Raw genomic sequence first — 19,082 nt, forward strand, 5'->3', positions numbered from 1 at the left:
CCACATTCAGTAAAAACTGCCCCAGTATGCTGAGCCAGCACTGCTCACGTCCTGTTTTGGAGAAAGCTGCATCGATATTAGTACCCTGTTTAAGTCAGCTGTGGGCTGGTACTTGTGATCTCTCTGTTTTTGACGTTTTCGTGCAACTTTGTATTAGGAGTAAGGAAGGCTCAGTGTCAGACAGTATATAGTTATGAGCTAATCAGCATATTCTAATACATTATTCATCCACCTGTTACATAATACCAGTAAATAATCACTTGTATCTCCTACCTCGAAACTCTCACGATGTGACCAGTTTTTGAAATCAATACTGCCTACTGCCAGTAAGCTGGTTAACTCCTGTTACCAACAGGTTATTGGTGTGCTGGTTACCAAGTTTCTTTGAAAGTTCACCTCTGTGTTCTCTGCTCTACTACAAATTACATTTCAGTTTTTATTTAGCCATTGTTACAGCAAAGGTAGAAGTCCTTGGGTCCAACTGTGCAGCAGTTACCTGGGCCCCCCACATGAAATGTGATGGTAGCGGGCACTGCCGAGGTGACAGCACAGAGCCAAGCAGTGATAGGTGAAGTTCAGCAGCTTTTTGGCCTCAGGACTGCAGTCAAATGGGGGCAGCTCTGGATCAGGTGGAGTTTGTTTGCTGGGGGCATGTCCTGGTTACACCACTTGTCAGCAGTGGAGCTCAGTGAGTGACTTGGATTGCTTTTCCATGTTGTTTCCCATCACTGGCCCTGGAGGAAGTTCATTAGGAATAGTGCTCCGATTAGTGTGTTTACAGTGATGGTTTGTAACAGGCACCTCTTGCTTTATCATCTTACTTGTAAGTACTACAGAGGGGAAGAAAATACTGTTCTTAACAAGCATATGACCTTGAGAGTGGATGTGATTTCTGATGATTTTTGGCATAACTCTGTGAACAGGATTGTGGTGCTCGCAGCTTTTCTTTCCCCTTGCTTGTATTGAGAATCCTGATCAGGCAGACTGAAAAGCAGCTTTTAAGCAATCTCATTACTCACTAATTAGCTTTACTCCTTATGCATGTAATACCATTTCCAGTGGAACCAAAGGCTAGAAGTCACCTATGTTTCCAGGATTACTTTTTATATCTTTTACAGTCTTCTTGTGTATTTTAAATATTTTGCAAGATGTATCTCCCTTCCTTCAACATATTTATGTCTTAGTGCATATGTAATAGAAAAAACCCTATAAATACATTGCCTTAACTTTTTGGGGGGGGGGTGCACATTAGACTGGCTGTTTCTGTACTTAATCACATCATTATCTGTATTAATTTTAGTTGTTTGTAACAAACTAAAAAATCGATCAGACCACTCACATAAGATCAAATTTAAAACAAAAAAAAAGTTGAACACCCTCCCCCCATCAGGCTGGTATTTTCAGTACAGTTGTGAAACTGCCAGGGAGAAAATGCCGAGGCAAAGAAAGGGGAATGTCATGGCAGGATGTGGAGCAGTAGGTCTGTCTTGTGGGAAGCAAAGACCCCATCATCTTTTTTCTGTGATTCCAACCTAATAATGCCATGTATGAGCAGTGACATAAATGATTCATGCCGATTGACTCGGTGGCCTCGTGTGAATCCGGTTGCCATTGTGACCACCAGAGCTACAACAGACAAAAAAACAAATAATCCCCAGGGGTTTGCTAACCACTGAGAACTGTAACTGACATCTGCCATGTTCCCCAGGTTTGGAAAGTTGGGAGTGTGCAAGCCCAGAGCAGATTTAAGAAAGAAATACGTCGTTGATGAACACTGTGGAAGCACAGTGAAAGTAAACAGGCATTGCCTGAGCCTTTTTGTGTGTAGTCACTTTAAAATACACTGTTAAGTTGTAGAGACCCTTCTGCTGTACAGTGTGTGTCACAAACATCCACTGAAACCTGGGCACCAAGAACAGAGCACTGCCATGCTGAGCTCCAGAAAGCAGCAGCATTTAAAACATCTGGTTGTGTTTAAACTATAAATAACACTTTTAGGGGAAAAAAATACATTTGAAAGCATCTGAATGATTGTGCTGGAGTTTCTGCTGTAAGGAGAAGATGGCTTCTCAAGTTAATATTTTTTCTTCTGTCCTAATCTGTATTACAGTGACATAGGCACCCCCAAAACACTTTCTGTCTTATCAAAACAAGGGGATTATCTTCAACCAAATCAGCATTTTCTTGTAATAACCTTGTTAGAGCATTTTACCTGCTTTTTAAAGCCATCAGTCCTGATACAGTGTTGTTGAAGTATTTTTACTTCTTTGGTAAATAAAAATTCATTAGTTCTTAGTTCTGTGTTCCAGTTGCTTACACAGATATCCTTAGCTAACTTAAAGTTGGTATCATAACCCTACTGTAAATACAAACTTCTACACATGAGTAAATACACAGATTAACCTTTTCCAGGCACTACTTGTAGATTTTAAAGCAGCAGTGACATTCCAAAGCAGTTAAGCACATGCAGTGACTTGTTATTGGGTCTTTGTCACTGACTGTGTTGTTCTTTCTGCTAGCACTGAAATTAGATATTAACCACCTCCTCTCTCAACCAAGGCAGCACTAACATGGTACCAACAGGTGTCCCCCATGCAGGTGAACCTGGGTCAGCAGGTAACTTGGACCTCTAACTTTGAAAACATTTGGCAAGCACATCTTTTGAGGGAAAAGCTGTGTTATAAGTTCTTTGCATTATTCTGCACCTGCAAAGGCTTTATGGAAGCAAGTGTGCGAGCTGTTTAAATGTATGTTTTAGAATTACTGGTTCCTCTTCTTCCATGAATCACTCTGATCTTCAAAATGCACTTTGCTATACTGAAAAGAGCTTACCTGAAGCATGCTCACTCAACCACCTCATTGAGTAGTTCTTCTAAGTCCCTTTCTCTTCAAAGCCTTCCCAAACACTCAGTGCAGTAGTGCTCTGTCTGCTGGCTGCAAGATCCACCTTCTCCTAGCGCCCTGGAGCCTTCCCACATGATCAGTTCCTCACTTCCTTCTGCGGGGGAGATCTGCAGAAGTCTTCCTAAAACTCTCAAACATCTTACAGACTGGGCATTTCCCACACTCCAGGCAAGAAGCTGGAGAGGCTGGAGAATCTGGCTGAAACTGCAAGAGGAATGTGAAGACCCAGTTTACCCATACCAGGCCACAGCCACCCTATGAGGGTTAATGATATGTTTGTGAACGTTTGGTGGTACCTGTCAGGAAGGCAGGTCCTGGCATGCTCTCTCTTTTGAAAGACTATTTTTGAAAGAGTGAATTTACTCATTTCTTCTGAAAAATCAAACCTGCAATCTAAATTTCATCTGCTCATTAAGGTGGAACATCAGTTATGTATTTGAGAGTGTGCCTTTTGCAGACATGGTATTAGAAACTTAAGCTCTTTATTTACTGTATCTGGAAGCCCTGGTAAGCCAAGACTTCTACAGTATTTCACATTTTATTTTTCTGAGCCACAGCTTAGGATCAGGTGGCAGTTAAGTCACTTAAGGTTATTTAAATGCATCTAAAATGTTGCTTAATAATTCAGAACCAGTTTGCTCTGTTTAGAGTATTAAGATTTTTTAAATCCTTTTAATTAACCAATTTCAACAGCAGTTTAAATAAACAGAAACAAAAAATCTGTCTCCCTTGAAAGGGCAGAAAATAAATTTGACTCAAATTACATGTCAATTTAAATTGGGTATTGTGAGGAATTCAGTAAATTTAGGGCCAGACAATTATAAATTTATTCTATGGGACTACAGAGTAAGATATTCCTCCAAACCCAAATGTGCTCAAGGCAGTAGTTGGCCCCTTTTTCATACCCACAGTGGTGAAAATAATGCCTCAGGATTGTAAATTCAGCTGTAGCACTCAGCAAACAGTCATCTGAGCAGGGAACTATCCTCTGATGTTCTCAGAAAGGTAATGTTAGAGCTTGACCCCTATGTTGTTATGTCAGGCAGTTTGGCAATTTTGTGTATCAGTTCCTTTGTCAAGATTATTCTGCATTTCACCCAGTGCACCCTACTTCCTTCAGATAACCTACTTTTATACTCCTTAGGTGGTCTTGAAACTTTTTAAATAGCTCATGACAGAGTTCCACATCCAGGACCATCTCTGCCTTTTAACGTTCTTTCCCCTAATCACCAACTTGATAAAAAGATGGAAGATGTTATTGTGAGAAAGGATTCATGCAGTGCCACAGTTACACCCAGCAGCACTTGTAGTAACTTCCCATAAAACAGGAAAATAGCTTAAACACCATTCTTATGGCAAAGGGGGATTTCAGATTTTTTCATCTGCTCAAAATATTTGAGAATGGTTTTTGTAAGTTCAGGGGGAATTTAACATGTGAACCATGTCATTTTCAGTCCCTGATATTTATATTTCCTACTACATAAAATAGTGCTCATCTGTTTTAATTCACGTAATTTAAAATTTGTCAGGTCACTGTAGTTCTGGTGGGGGCATGTGTTTATCAGCTCTGATCTAGTTTACCCAGGGCCAAAGCCACCTACAAAGGTAGACGTCCCTCCTCTTGTCATTTACAACTGTCCTTAAGTCAATACTACCTGCCCTTGTCTTTCCTCTCTTTTCAGGATATGTTGTTATTTTATTTATTCAGGCAGTTATGTTTAGTTTAGGTAAGACACCGAGAAGTTGCCTGAGCAAGTCAGCCACACCAGACGAGGTTATTCCCATGCCTCTTTGAGAAGCCAGATTTCTAATTGCTCTTCCTGATGACTTGCAACAGTAGAACGATTTGACTGATGGATGGTGAGAGCAAGGGGACCACAAGTCGCTGCAGCCACCTTTGCAACCCTTGGGCACTACTGCTTTTAGCAAGTTTGTTGCTCATCAAGAATAGTATCACCATCTTTGGGTCAGCACCTACAAAGGGAGTAGGTGATACTCTTGCCCTGCTGACATCAGTGGCAGTACTTCAGATTTTGCTTCTTGAAATGACGTTTTTTTTACTTTTGTGGATATAAAATGTCCAGATAGGTACTAAAAAATTCTGTCATTATTACAGAAAGATTTTTTCATAATGTTTTCTTCCCAGGCAGACTCGGTCTGCCTTTTCAGACCTGATGTCTTTGCATAAGTAACCATGATATCCAAAGAGAAAGATTAAAGCCCTTCATGTATCGAGTCACTGAGAGGAGGTGGGAGGAATGTCTTTCTCCTCTCATACATGTAAGCTTATTCTAAAAAGAATTACATTCTATGGGTCAGTATAGTTTCTGATCTCTTACAACAACTCAGTTGAATAAGGGGAATGTTTAACCAAGTTCAGGAAATAGGTGTGCATTTCAGATGAGCTCTGTTACTTAAGCCTCACTAAAGTAAGCAAGCATTCACCACGACACTGAATACTCAATGCGGTATGGGAGCTCTGGGTTGAGTCATCCTCATTAGTTAACCCACTGACTAATGCCAACCATGTGACTAATATATTCCACCCAAGCACATCCCTCCGACCAGAAATGTTCTTTTATTCAGCACTGCTCCATTTTACAAAACATTTATTTCGGGGGAGGCGCGTTATTGTTCACAGGAAGATGCCTTAGGTAAGCCGCTCTTGCAGATGGCGTTACCCAGCGTGAACTGAGCTCAAGATATTTTGTACTTTTCCTCCAGAATTTATGCTTAATATCAGTTTTATTTGGGGTTTTTTCCCCCCTTGTAGAAGGAAAATGTAATGATAAAATACCAGTAAAGAGCCTTTGTAATAGTATGATAGGAAGAATGCTGCATCTGATTACCAGAAAATTTAATGATCTCCTGCTGTTTTGGTAATTGCATAAGTAATAATACATCAGACTAAATCACCAAAGCAGTCTTAGGCTTGCTTTTTGTTCTATTTACCTATCTACCAATCACAATGTTACACTGTAGATATCATCATGGTAGCTGAACATCTTAATCCTTTGAACTTGTGATATAAATCCTTTTGGCTTGTTGTTCTGTGCAGTTATAATTAAGTGCACAAGAATCCAGCCCTGGGTCATTCTCCCGTGAGTGGCTGTGTTCACATCCATTCCCCTCTGGGATGGATGTATGCAAAGCAAAGTTCTTGCAGTTCCTTTGGAGCACTGACGTATTTCAATGTTTTCAGACTTCCAGAAGATGTGGCTGCTTGCTTCCTTTCAGCTCTCCATCACTACCCACAGTGACAGCTATGGTATTTCTTGGGGAAATCATCTTTCTTCTCTGTAGCTTGCACATTCTGAAATAATTAAGTGCATGAATAATTGTTAGTTTGATATAAGCTCTATGGCAGCAGTGCCCACAAGTAATGGACTGTTCTGCTCCTTGGCATAGCAGAAAGGATGTTTAACATACAAATGCTCTGATCTGTAAATGCCAGTACTTAAACCTCTTCTCCACTCTGCAAGAAAACTGAAAGCAAATAGTGGGAAGGAGGGTGATGGAGCTCTTCTGCACACAGGTCCTTTGTCAGGAAAAGACCCTGTTCAGGGTGTTCTGTCGACTTCTCTCTTTCCAAGAAACCACACAAAGCATTGCTAACTAGATCAAAGACTTCAGAAGGGAAAGAAAGGAGGAAAGGTGAAAATCTGAGGAGAGCTTTACAGCACCTTCTTCTTCCCTCAAAATCTGAAGCTCTCCAGTCTCGGCGTTGTGGGCAGTGTGGTGACCAGCACTGTCATGGTCAGCACCTGCAGATAACTCTTCTGACTGATGCTAACTTTGACTTCTTGCTCTCAATGCAAAAGGTAACTTGTGTCACACTTAAATGCCATCGCTACCACCAAGAAAAGTCTGATTACTCAGAGAGATGCTGTTTAACTGAAATGCTTCTGTCCCTTCGCTTCTCCCGCCAGATGAAAAGGTGTATGTGTTATTTTATCATTGAAAAAGAGCTGTTTGAAGGCCTAGAGGAAGATGCAGCCTTTTTTGTACTGATTTTTCAGTGAGATTAATTCTTAGAAATAAACCCAGAACAGTTATTCAGTCGTGGTAGTAACTGGATGTATTGTGGCCGTATTTGTGGGGGGAGTACTGGTCACTAACCAAAATTTCTGATCTCAGGCTGAAAGGAAGCAGAGAGCTTCCTCAGAGCTACCCAAGTGGCACTGCTGCACACAGCAGTTCCCAATGTCTGTACTGGAAGGCAGGCAAACTATAGGTCTATATTTCTTGTTCTGCCTACTGTTAAAAAGTCATAGGATTTGGGCAATAATCTGGATTTTTTTAAACATCACTAACATCAAGGCTTTAGTGTAGTTTTGGTGAAAGCATGACTAGTGTTTGTGGGTTTGTAGCTTTGTTCTACAAACATGAGGTATTCTTCCCACTTAAAAAAAAAAAAACCCAAATCTTCAGATAGAACAATGAATTCATAATGTTGAGCTTCTAAAAAACACCAGATAGTCCAGACCTCACTATCCAAATATATCAACACTGGGTTTGGGTTTGGACTTATCCTTATTATTTACACTGTGCTGCCATTATGCTTAGTATTTTTCAAAATGGAGAACATAGATGCTATCTTAATTTACTGCCTAAAAAGTCTGGTAGTGTGTGACAGGTTTATAAACCTTCACTGATGGGAATCTATGCAGCAATTTTTTTTTTCCTGATACAAATTATGTTAAGGCAACAAGAACATACACTGTGTGAAGACTGGCAGCACCTCCAGTACCTCAGACAGCTGTACAGCTTTTCTAAGAGAGAGTGGACAGCGTGCTCACAGCAGAGGGTGTAACATCATGATTCTCTGTTTTGTCAACATCTGCTGCTTTCCTTAGTAAACATATTTGTAAGTATGTGTAATCCTAAATGCTGTTTGGAGAAAATCTCAGAGAACCAAGCTAAGAGCATGACATACTGGGAGTAAAGCTTTGGACTTGGAACAAGGCTGGAAATCTTTTGCTATGACATACTTTTCCTTATTTTTGATGGCTTGCTTCAACTCAGATGTAAATTATCTCCAAGTTTATTCAGCCAAACCAGATCTGATTGCGTATGTTTCTATAAAGTAACCCTACTTTTGTCTGTTGCTCAAGCTGTGCATATTATCCTATCACCCCTAGATAGGTACTTCCGTAGGGAGAAGGGATTCACTGTATTTGTTTGTGTGTCATTCTGAAAATATGGGTTTTTAAACAGATCTGGTACTTTACCAGGTGTGCCTTTAAGCAATTTCTATTGCATTTATACTTTAGGAGGATTAGGAAAGAGAGTAAAAGAACTCTTTGTCCGTTAGATTCATTAAATGTATTCATGCGTGTGTAAGTGGTATAGAGGCTGTGCTACTCAGGAATCAGATCCTTGTCCTAGGGTGTAGAGAAAGGTGAAGGGTGTGATATTTACTGCTTGTGTAAGTGTCATAATAATTGTGTATTCGATTCTTTACTTTTAAATGACCTTCCTGGGCATTAAGCCATTTTTTTTGTATTTATCTTTTCCCTGCAGAGTTAGGGAGGGTAAGGAGCCACACCTTTGTAATGGTACGAGTACAGCTGCTCAGGATGTGAATGTGTAATAGAACAGGCAGGTCAGCAAAGGTGAAGATAAGGATAATACAAAAATTGTTCTGGAAGTAAAAAGACTTTGCTACAAAAAATGTTTAAAATATTGTTTAAAGTGGTATTAATTTTCATTTTTGAGTCGTCATAAAACTCGAGAAATTTACTCAGCGTAAAGTGTAAGTAGCTACTACATCTTGCAGGAGAACCACAAGAGTTAATATTACTGTCTTTTGGTTTTGGTCTTAAGTCATTCAGACTTCAAAGTGCTGCAGAAGGACTTCAAACCAACTAGCAAGTGCTTAGTTGAATAAATACCACAGAATTTGTTTAAACAAGTACCTGTTAAAACAATAAATTTCCTGTGCACCAAAGCGTAAGGCCCTGTCAAAGCACACCCATAGCTGGAAGAGAAGTACCCTTTTACCAGCTCAAACCTATTTCAGCAACACATTTTGCAGCCCAATGGAAAGGGTTCACCTGGTCACCCACCCTCAGGTTGCTAGAAAGTCTTCCCTGAAGAGTGGAGAGCCTTAAAGTTTGCACAGAAAATCATTTACCCGAAGACGAAACCTCGCTGGGCATTGTCTGCTCTGGCTTTGGGACAGCCCTGACCACGCACATGTGTTGTCCTGCAGGATTCTGTGAGCTGGAATATTCGTCATTTTGCTGTCACTCGAGTCACACTCTCTTAGCATCTGCACAGTGTGTCCTCCTCCTGCTGCCCTCCTCAGTGTGCACATCTGGAACAGCTCGGAACCTCGTTTTAAGGGGTTTTAGTTTCCATTTCATTATAAAGTACTTAGCAAAGCTGCAAAATGTATTTCACCTCATCAGCAGATATCACCATGTGACATGTGTGTGGTAGAAAGGCAGATATTGTAGGAGTTGAAAATCCAGAGGAACACTCTGCTTTTAGCTTTGTTTAGGCTGTTAACAAATGCCAAGTGCTTGATTTGGTGAATTTTGCAACCTTAACCAAGAAAGCATTGATTGCACCACATGGGCACCTATGTAATCTCATTGAGTTCAGCAGGACCAAGCCAGCTGCAGTATATAAATGCATGTTTATATCATTTCCTGTGTAACTGCCATCAAGAGACAGAGAAAAATAAAACCCTTTAAGTAACAAAGGTGTAGGGGGGATGTAACTTCCATACTGTGCAGGGCTATTTTAAAAAGAGTGTCGTGCAGTGACATCAGAGCAAAAGACAGTCAGCACTGTCGTGGACTCCAAAATTTATCCTAATGGCAATGGAACAAGGTACAGAGATTTAACCTCTGAAACACTTTGCATTATGAAATAATCCATGTGAATGTAAGTGAATAAAACTACATGCCACGTGTGACACACCCTTGTGGACTACAGCTCTTCCAGGGGCCTTTGATCTCTTTTCTCCGTGGCTCCTTGGTTTCTCATTCTGTTTTAAAGTACTGCAAGTTACAAAGCATCTTAGGTCTTATATTTCATATCTTTACAAGAGAAACCATTTCTTTTGGTAGGAGGTGTGTTCACTAATAAGGTTTCTATTCTTTGTAGTAAACAACTTATTTACAAACCACAGATAACAAAGTAGAAGCTGGAGAAGGGTTATGGTGTGATAATTAAGTACAATGGCGACCCATATGAACAGAAAATGCCAAGGAGCTAAAACAAAGCAACAACAGCTTTGTTTGTTGACAGATGTAGGAGCCATATTGTTAGTTAATTGGGTAATGGTGTAAACATTTGCAAACTCTGCTGTCCCTCAGTGAATTAAGCAGCACATTGAAATTATGGGGGAAAGCTGCACAGTCCTTTTGCTGCATGTACTCTGCAGTGCTTTTAGCTGATGATCTCCCTATGAAGGGGCATCACACGTTGTTGTTAACGTTGTCAAACTCTAGGAGCTTAAACTAGGGATTGTATCTTGAATTACACTCCAGTGAGTAATCAGTTCCATATGGGAGCAGCCTGGGAGGTTGTGTTCGTTGCCTAAGCTTGCTTTTCAGGGTTGGTTTTTCTTCCCCCCGCCCCCCAAATGTAGGGAAGGGTTTTTTGGTCTTTCCCAGCTTTTCTTGCAAGATGAGGTTGCAAGATTTGAACACAGAGAGGCTTAATTAGATACTGGCTTGAACTGCAAGGGAGGAAAATTGCTTCTCTCAGGTGCAGAGCACCTCATGTGCTGTGAACTGCAAAGACTCCTGTTTGCCTCCCTCTCGGTGCCCATGTGCAGTGATGGACTGTAGCAGAATACCAAAACATTAAGAAATGCAACAAGATGCTTCATTAGCATACTTGTGTAACCACAAACTTAAACGCACTACTTTGGCTGTTTTTTACACAGCAGGTTTGCTTTCTGAGATAATAACCTTTCAATAATTTAAGCAGCATCTGTGCAGGAATGCATAATTGGGCTGTGGATAATAGGGCTCGAAAATTGAGTTTGGTTTTTATAAATTATTTTTCTCTGCAGACATTTAGCAATAGCTCACCGTGGTACATGAAGTTTAAAAATTACTTTCTTGCTTTGGGGATCAAAATAACACATCTGGTTTGGGGGGGAAGGTTGTGGGTTTGGGTTTTGGGGTTTTTTTTTAATTCTGTTGCAGTCAGGTGAAATTACACTGATTTCAGTGGAGTAAGGAAGTGATAAGCTTTTAATATTTGTTTAAGTAATGAATCTTCTGTAATTATCCAATAAAACAATGGAAATACATATGTGTTTTAAGTTGAGGGGGGCAGAGAGAGAAGGAGGAGCAGTACTGATGTTGGTCATTGGTACCAGGATTAGTAAATTAATGCTTTTGAGAAAAAAAAAATATTTAGTGTTTCTTACTATAATTCATAGTATTTGGTATACTTGATACTTGTGTGTTTTCAAAAAATAATTTCAGAAAGCAGTAGCATGATCTGATCATGGATAAAATACATTTTTAACTTTGGGAAAAATGTTTATCAGTATGTATTTGCATTTATAGTTCCAAGACTAATATTCTGTTATTCACAGGCAAACTTCTGTGTTCACACAGCAAGAGAAATGAATTTCCTGGGAAAATCAGTTTTAAAATGGAAGTTGAATATTCCAGCAAATGTTAAGATTAAAACAAATAATGTTCATTTTGAAGCTTTATAATAGTGGAGTAGTCATCTGAAGGATGTCACAGCTGCCAGACACGGACCCTTGTCTCCATTATTTTGTCTATATACATAATTACATAGTGTAATATTTACAGTCACATTTTCTTTTCATATAAGAGGTTTACCCTATAGGCAGCAGTCTAGCCTTTGAAGAGAATCCTCAACACAACAGTGTTCTGCTGACTATAGACCGGGAATCGCCTGTGTGCCTTAAGTGGAAGTCAGTCATGGGATAGTCAGGATGCTGAGCAGCTTGTGGGGTTTGGTGTTGAGGTCCAGTCGCTGAAGAGTTCTGGCAGTAATGGTGCAGATAGTGCCTGTGTTATCAGTTTCCAAATTGCATGGCATTTATCTCACCAGCATTGTCCTGAGTGCCCACCTGTGCAAGTGATTGCCTGAACCCTTTACAGATCCAACAAGGAGTCAGGATTCCAGGGAACCATCCTGTAATACAAATGTACACGTGTGTCTACATAAAGGACACATAGGCACTGTAATAAGCTCATGTGTATATACACACTCACACCACACCAACACTCACAAATGTAATAGCAGGGGGGTGGGATGCAGTTTCACCATACTGTGAGCTGATTTAGCACCTCACCCTGCAACTGGTGTTGACTGGACTTGTGTGTTCAGCAGCTGAGCTCACCAACATGACAGAAAAATAATCAAACTAATAGAAATGGACCATTTTCTCCCAACATCTATTTGTTGAGGAAACTGATGAGCATCGAAGTGAAGGGAAGTCAGGTGTTTCACTGTGCCACATGGAGCAGGAAAACAAAGCCAGTGTAAGTTTCCCCTTTCAGTGGAGAAACCATGATGCCATGCTGCTCCCACCATCAGTTTGATTGAAATTTTAGGATACTTACCTGGGACTGCAGTTTTATTTTTCACCTTAACCCATCTGTTCTAGTAATCCTTCCAAAAGATCTTCACTCGGGCAGAACCAGATATATTGAGGCATTGGTTAATGGTAGAAAAGCAGACCTTGGAATTAATATTGTGGGTTCTGTTGATTCTTGCTGTGTTTATTGTTATTACACAATAACAAAAGCAACAACACACACACAAAAAAGCCACTTTATATTTCTTAATCTGCATCCTGGGAATTCACACTCACAACTGATGAGCTGTCACTGATGGAGGGACTCAGAAATCCTCCCAGTGCAAAGCTGCCCTGTGAAGATAAACAGTTCAAAAGAGGTCTCCTTACACATATCTCCTTGTTCTTATCTTTACAGGTGACCCAGCTGGATCCAAATAAATCATTAATGGAGGTAAAACTGTATCCTCAAGAAACCCTTTTCCTAGAGGCAAAAGAATAGATCAAACAAGATCGTAGGACTAATCATCCTTTGACAAGCCAGAGGCACAGCATCGAAAGGAAGACTTCTATCAACACCACCTTGTACTATCATCCAACTCGGTTCAATGTCACAACTTTGCCTCTTGCAAGAATCCTGAAAAATTGAAAACACATAGCTACTTAAAGTTTCACATACATGAGTATATGTTTCCAACCTCATTTAAACGAGCAGAGGATAAAATTCTGCTGCAAACACTGAACGTTATGACTCTGTTGCTCACTTATCATCCAGCTTTTGTTCTAATTAATGCACTGTTAAAATGTGAGTGATTGTTAAGTAGAATTTTTACTTCTCAAATGCCCCTTTTTCACCAAGAAATCTTGGACATTTCTGCCTGTACTTTTGACACTAGAATGCTGTATATTTGATATCTCGCTGAGCCAGTGCTCTCATATATATGCATTTTATTTCTGTGTTTGAATTTCTACTTTGTCAACTAATTTAAAAGGCAGAAAAAAATTAACGGGACATTCTCAGCCGTGAAATTTAACAGTATTATAGTAGAAAGCATATAATTTTTGTTAGTACTTTCTGACTTCTTTGATAAGATGTAAGGTTTTGTTTGAAGAATATAGTTTGACACATGCAAGATATTTATTTACTGGTTCTGCTTTGGGTCTCGGTTCCAATTCAGTTTAGGAAGTATTTTCCATTACATTGCAGTGTGTGAAACTGCTTATTGCATGATGTGAATATTTAAATGACATTAGAAATGGCCAGTACCAAAAAAACCTGGTATCTTGCCAACACTTCAGGAATCAGCTGATATTGAATATCAGCTGTTAAAAAACCTTTCAAATACCAGATACAAAAGTTCTTTATTTCTCATTGTGAAAGAAAGGGCAGTTCCCATTTTAGCAGTTTTCCTTCGTTCTGGCACTTGTTTGTATCCTATTACTCTGCTGTTTTAAAGCACCATGTTTGCTTCATCAAACAATGAGTATCTTAAGAGGTGGTGTAATAAGAAATCTGCCTTATTATTGCACACATTGGACATTTTAACAATAGATTACTGATCCCATCTCAAGTTAAAGAAATCCTAGTTCTCTTGTCTGAAATGTATGCACCAACTACCTGCTATCTGATGTGGAAAAATCTGGTACTTCAAATTTCTCAACCACAGAATGAGCATACTGAGTCTAAGACCATGCATTTGATGCCAAACCTGCATCAAAACTGGTTTGGTTTGGGATTTTTTTGTTTGGTTGGGTTTTTTTAATCTCTGGGCTTACAGTGTAGTCCACCACACACTATCATCATCTGCTAACCAAACTTGTTTTAAAGCCCAGCACATTGATTTCCACATATGTTTATATGTAATTCATAGTGTTTATCGTAGCAAAATGAGTTCTGATTTGAAAATTTTATACTAAGCAAAAATCAATTGCACACATCTCTTAGTCTTTCTTTTTTTTTTCTTTGGAAGGATGGTGATATAAAACTAAATGTATGCCTATTAGTAGGGTGTTAGTGAAGCTGATATATTGTTACCTTTACCAAAAATGCAAATTTCTGAGCGGGGGGGGGGGGAAAGCCTTATTCTACCTTTTGTAATTCTGTAATTAGTGAGTGCAACATCAGACACTTTTAGAAATTAAGTTATCTGTGGCAAACAAAAGGTTTGGAAGTGTAAGCAAATTCTAATCATTTGCAGTTCACAAATAAAAGGATTCGTAGCCAAGAGAAAGATAAATGTGGGTGTAATGGAAAGCTGAATGCAGACACTTCATTTTCAACTTTTGCTTTCTTAAAAAAAATCCACTATGTTTATTAAATAAGAAAATAACATAGGTTGCAAATTGGGGTGATGCTGTTTCTACAAACAATCACAGTAACACATACAGCAGGATTTTAAAGCGATGCATATCTTCTTTTTCAGATTAGCTCTTCCTTCTAAGCTGGCTATTGAGGAAAGGAATTGCTGAAATACTACACAAAGCGAAGCGACCTTTCAGCTAATTTGTTTATATTAATCTGTTCTGTTTAACTTTTGTTTGATCTCATCAGGCTGTTTTCTCTCACTCAACTTTTATTTCTGTATTTTGACTATATATTCTTTACTTTGATACTAGTTTCATAAAGTTATTAAATGTGGCTTGGATATTTGTTGAACTTGTTGAAGTCAGTGCTCCCAGGATTTGTTTGGCCTTTTTTTCCCCCACCCCCCAACCTCCTATTATTTTTCCCCCATTTTGTCCATCCTGCAAGACACTCTGTTGTTACCCAGACACTCTGGTGGTAACTAACTGAAGTGTTGAAAGCGCTGGCGTTACTGCGCTCTGATACGATACCGAGACCGGTATATAGGGATCGTTGTGCCACAACATAAACAAGCGTATCACTCTCTAAATAAAACATCTGTGGTTTTGGTCCTTAAATACTTTGGGCCTGATTTCAAGAAGCGACCCAGAGTCACCGTTCTAAATTACACCCTCCATGCAAACCCCAACCCCTGTGTAGAAACGTTTAATATTCTGTGCCATCGTTTTCTGCTCCCCTCAGCCGCGGTATTCACTTCACATGCGCTGCTGACACGGTTAATCCTCTAGTCAGTCTACAGACTAATTTTGTAATTCAGTATTACCCTGAAACTGTAGCACTTGCTACAAAGCATATCCCTGATTTTACCTTGTAATCTTCAGGTTCTTCACATTAATGGATTATCATTAACATGATTAATGCATTAGTTTTAAGTCTGAAGGAATTACTGTTAATGAATGGAATCCTGTACAGAGCCTGGGCTTTGGTTACCGCCCTTCAGAGCAGTACGGTGAAGGTGGGGGCTCTGGCTTTGGAAGAAACTTCCTGCCCATTGACACTGGTGTTTGAAATCGTTACTGGAGAACATGCAGAACAGGAGTGCTTGCTCTGTATTCTAAGCATACACAGTCTTAAACTTCGTGAGAGTGCTGAGGGTGTTTCTAATGGAGCTGTGTTGGGGGGTTTGTTTATTCTTTTTAATGTAGCAGAAAAAGCCTTTGGCTTTCGTAAACTGTACCTACTCAGTGACATCAGAAACTTAAAATAAATTTTCAACTACAGTAATATTTCTACTAAAAAGTTACATGATTTTACTCTTCCCTATGTAGGGAAAACCCAGATCGCCATCACCTAGAATCACAGAAAGACTGCAGGACTTCATTATCCAACTATCATTGGATATGTACCCATTATTCATGTCCAGACTCCCTAAAAAAATGCACAGGAAGACTTAGGTGCCTTAAAACAGTATCCACAACAAGCGAAAAATACCTAAGTAAGTCTCCAAGCAAAGCAAAAAAACCACATGTTGGAGAGTCGCTACCAGGCGGAACCAGAAACTGCTTAGAGTGATCAGCAGGAAACACGGGAGGGGAAGATGCCCTGTGTGTGCTGTGTGTTCACAGCACGGAGGTTGCACACCAAGGTAAGTGCTTGATGCCCCTTCTCCCAGCAGCTGAAAGCACACAATGTGGTTTCAGTTCCACACAGTGACATTTTTCTCCCCTGCAGTTTTTCCAACCAGTGAGCGTTTTCTCCCCTGCGGTTTTCACTGAATTTTGCTTCACGCTGGCCTTTCCCCATGTTGTGAGTCCTGGGGGTCTGAGGAGAAACAAGCCCCTGCGTCAGACATTGCAGGAGACTGCTGCACCACCATCATCAGAGGCCACTATCAACGTGTGCACTTGCTCTCCAGTGTCAAAGCCCTTTGACTGCCACAGCACAGGATTCTTTAAGCTTTGAGAGAGGGAAGGTACTAGCGGGAGCATCAGTTTTCAGGCTGGCATTTGGGCCAGGTGAAGGGATGAGCCTGCCAGCTCTTCCCAGAGGCTGTTCACTGCAGCCACCACCAGCTTTCCAAACAACACCCTAGGAGGAGACTGGAGGTTCATTCTGCACCCTAGTTAAATTGGTTTATTCTACTTCTGTAACAGAGAAGACGACAGCAGTGGCCTTTTTTTTCTTTCTGGATATGCCATGAAAGAAATCAGGAGTTATGATACATTGTACAAGGTGTGACCTGTTGTTCGCTGCCTGAAACCATTTCCTGGCAGGTGATAGAGACAAAAGGAATATTCAATTTTGCACTATGCTTATCAGTATCCTGGCAGTGTCATGCTCAACTTCATCTTGTAGATCCACCGCGCTGCCAGAAGAGCTACCTCTGCCCCCATCCTGCACTGGGACTAGGCCAACTAGTTAAAACACTTTCTTTTTTTTCTTTCCTAGAGCAGTTCTCACACTGATCCAGGTTGCTGAGTGTTGTTATGTATCAGCACTGACAAAAGCAGAAGCTGGAGTGTGCAGGGGGTGAGTAATCAAAGAGGAAGACTGGGCTGCTCCTTCTGACAGCAGCGCTGATTTATGTGGCATTATATTGATCACGGGTCTTGAAATATTTTTTTAAAGCCTTATTCCCTCTAAATTTTACAGTTACTTGTGAATTTAAAGTGATTCAAGTGGCAGTGAACAAGTTTTTCTACCTGGATTTTCTATAAGCTTTGTGAAAGCTGGCAGCCCAGGATTGAAGAACTAGGAAGCCAGGCAGGAGGGACCATGAGTGTGTGCATGAGTGTGCACAGTGATGTGGTCATGGCTCACTGGAGATCTTACTAGTCACTACAGACCTGGGAGAGCAGCCCAAGGACCCTACCTGCAGGGAAAAAAAAGTTTCAATGGGATTTACAGTCTCATTAGATAGCAGAGAATTTGCTCCTTTGTCAGGGCTTGTCTCTGTGGAGTCTTTTATGTGTAATAAAGACTGAAGTCCTGCTGCAGCCTTAATATAATTCAATTAAAGTGTCACTCAGCCGCTGGTTATAGGAGTAGGCTTTGTTAGCTCCTGTGTTCACCAAGCCACTGGTTAACACGATGATTACTTTGTACTTACTACCAATGCTTATACCACTTACTATTTTCTAACTCAGTGCTGTGATAGTTTCCCCCAGTTCATTGCTACTCCCTTTCCATCCTGTCATCTTGAATGAATTTTACCATTAATATCATCACGTCACTACTGGCAGCTTTCCCCAGAGAATGTAGGAGCACCTTGGGTAGCACAGGCTCCTTCCAGACCCTCGGGGACACTGCTGATACCCTTTTCTCCCTGTCAAAGCTGTTCCTTACTCCTTCCACCTATCAATATCTCAGTGATACATTTTTTCCTCTCTCAAGAAAAGGCATTTCCACCGCAATAACCATCACTGTGAATGACTTAGTTTTCCTGCAATTGCCCTACTTTCACTTTTACACCCTGACAACATGTTAGTCCAATTATCTTTCTGGCACGCTTCCCATCTCTGGTATTTTTAATGATCTTTTACACCTTTGGCAATTGTTCCTCGAGGTCTGTCAGTTGTTTAGTTGTGCGTTTGTGTCTTCCAAAAGTTAACTTTCCTCAGGCAGGGTGTTCCCTGTGCTCCTCCTCTCAGTCTCGACTGAGTCTCCCTCCATCGCATCCGGTGCTGTGCGGGCTCAGATGGCTCAGCAGCTTCTGGTGGGGCAGCTGGCGTCCTTCTCAGTAACACACACGTGTGCTCTGAGATCTCAGGCAGTGTCTTCAGGAGTTTTCATTGCAATCTTAGTCTTTTACCCGTGACTTCATTTCCCTTAGTTATCTTCCTCTCTATGCAGTTTGCTTCTGAAAGAGAAATGCCACTCTACTGTTTTTATTCTTTTCAGTACAACAGTGAATGTGTTTCCATTTACCTTGGAGTGTGTTTTCTAGCATTTTGTTTGCCCTGCTTTATTTAACCTACTGCCACAGTCCCCATTATCAGGAATTACTGTAATTCCTGGATATTTTGTACCTTGTAATGACACTATACATGATCTTCTCTTTGAAATTTACTGAGACACCTAATTCAATGTCATTGGGAAACTCCCATTCTGTTGCTGCCATTTTAGAAGTTTTACAATTATTCTAATATAGACATAAAAGTAATTTTGTCTGCATCTGTTTTCCTAGTTTATATGCCCTGATTACTCAGGATTTCTGTTGTGGAAGGAAAAGCATTTCCAAAATGTGGTGGCAACTGAGGAGGGATTTACTTTTTTTTAATGACAAATATAGATTTACATCTACAGGGGAACTTAATAAATTATTTTGTGGACCTAATTGAAAAAAAC

At 40.3% G+C, this 19,082-nt stretch overlaps 1 protein-coding gene across 1 annotated transcript in view; it reads left to right on the top strand.

Annotated features, from left to right (window-relative positions):
* The window catches only part of FAF1 (Fas associated factor 1), a 160,489-nt gene extending 145,421 nt beyond the window's left edge, over positions 1-15,068 (top strand). Inside the window, exon 19 of the mRNA XM_084266118.1 lies at positions 12,849-15,068. Within this exon, the coding sequence (XP_084122244.1) occupies positions 12,849-12,932 (84 nt within the window). The 3' untranslated portion in view covers positions 12,933-15,068. The remainder of the gene's footprint in view (positions 1-12,848) is intronic.
* The last annotated feature ends 4,014 nt before the right edge of the window (positions 15,069-19,082 follow it).

Source organism: Gallinula chloropus (genome assembly GCF_964237585.1).
Source record: "Gallinula chloropus genome assembly, chromosome: 6".
NCBI classification, from domain to species: domain Eukaryota; kingdom Metazoa; phylum Chordata; class Aves; order Gruiformes; family Rallidae; genus Gallinula; species Gallinula chloropus.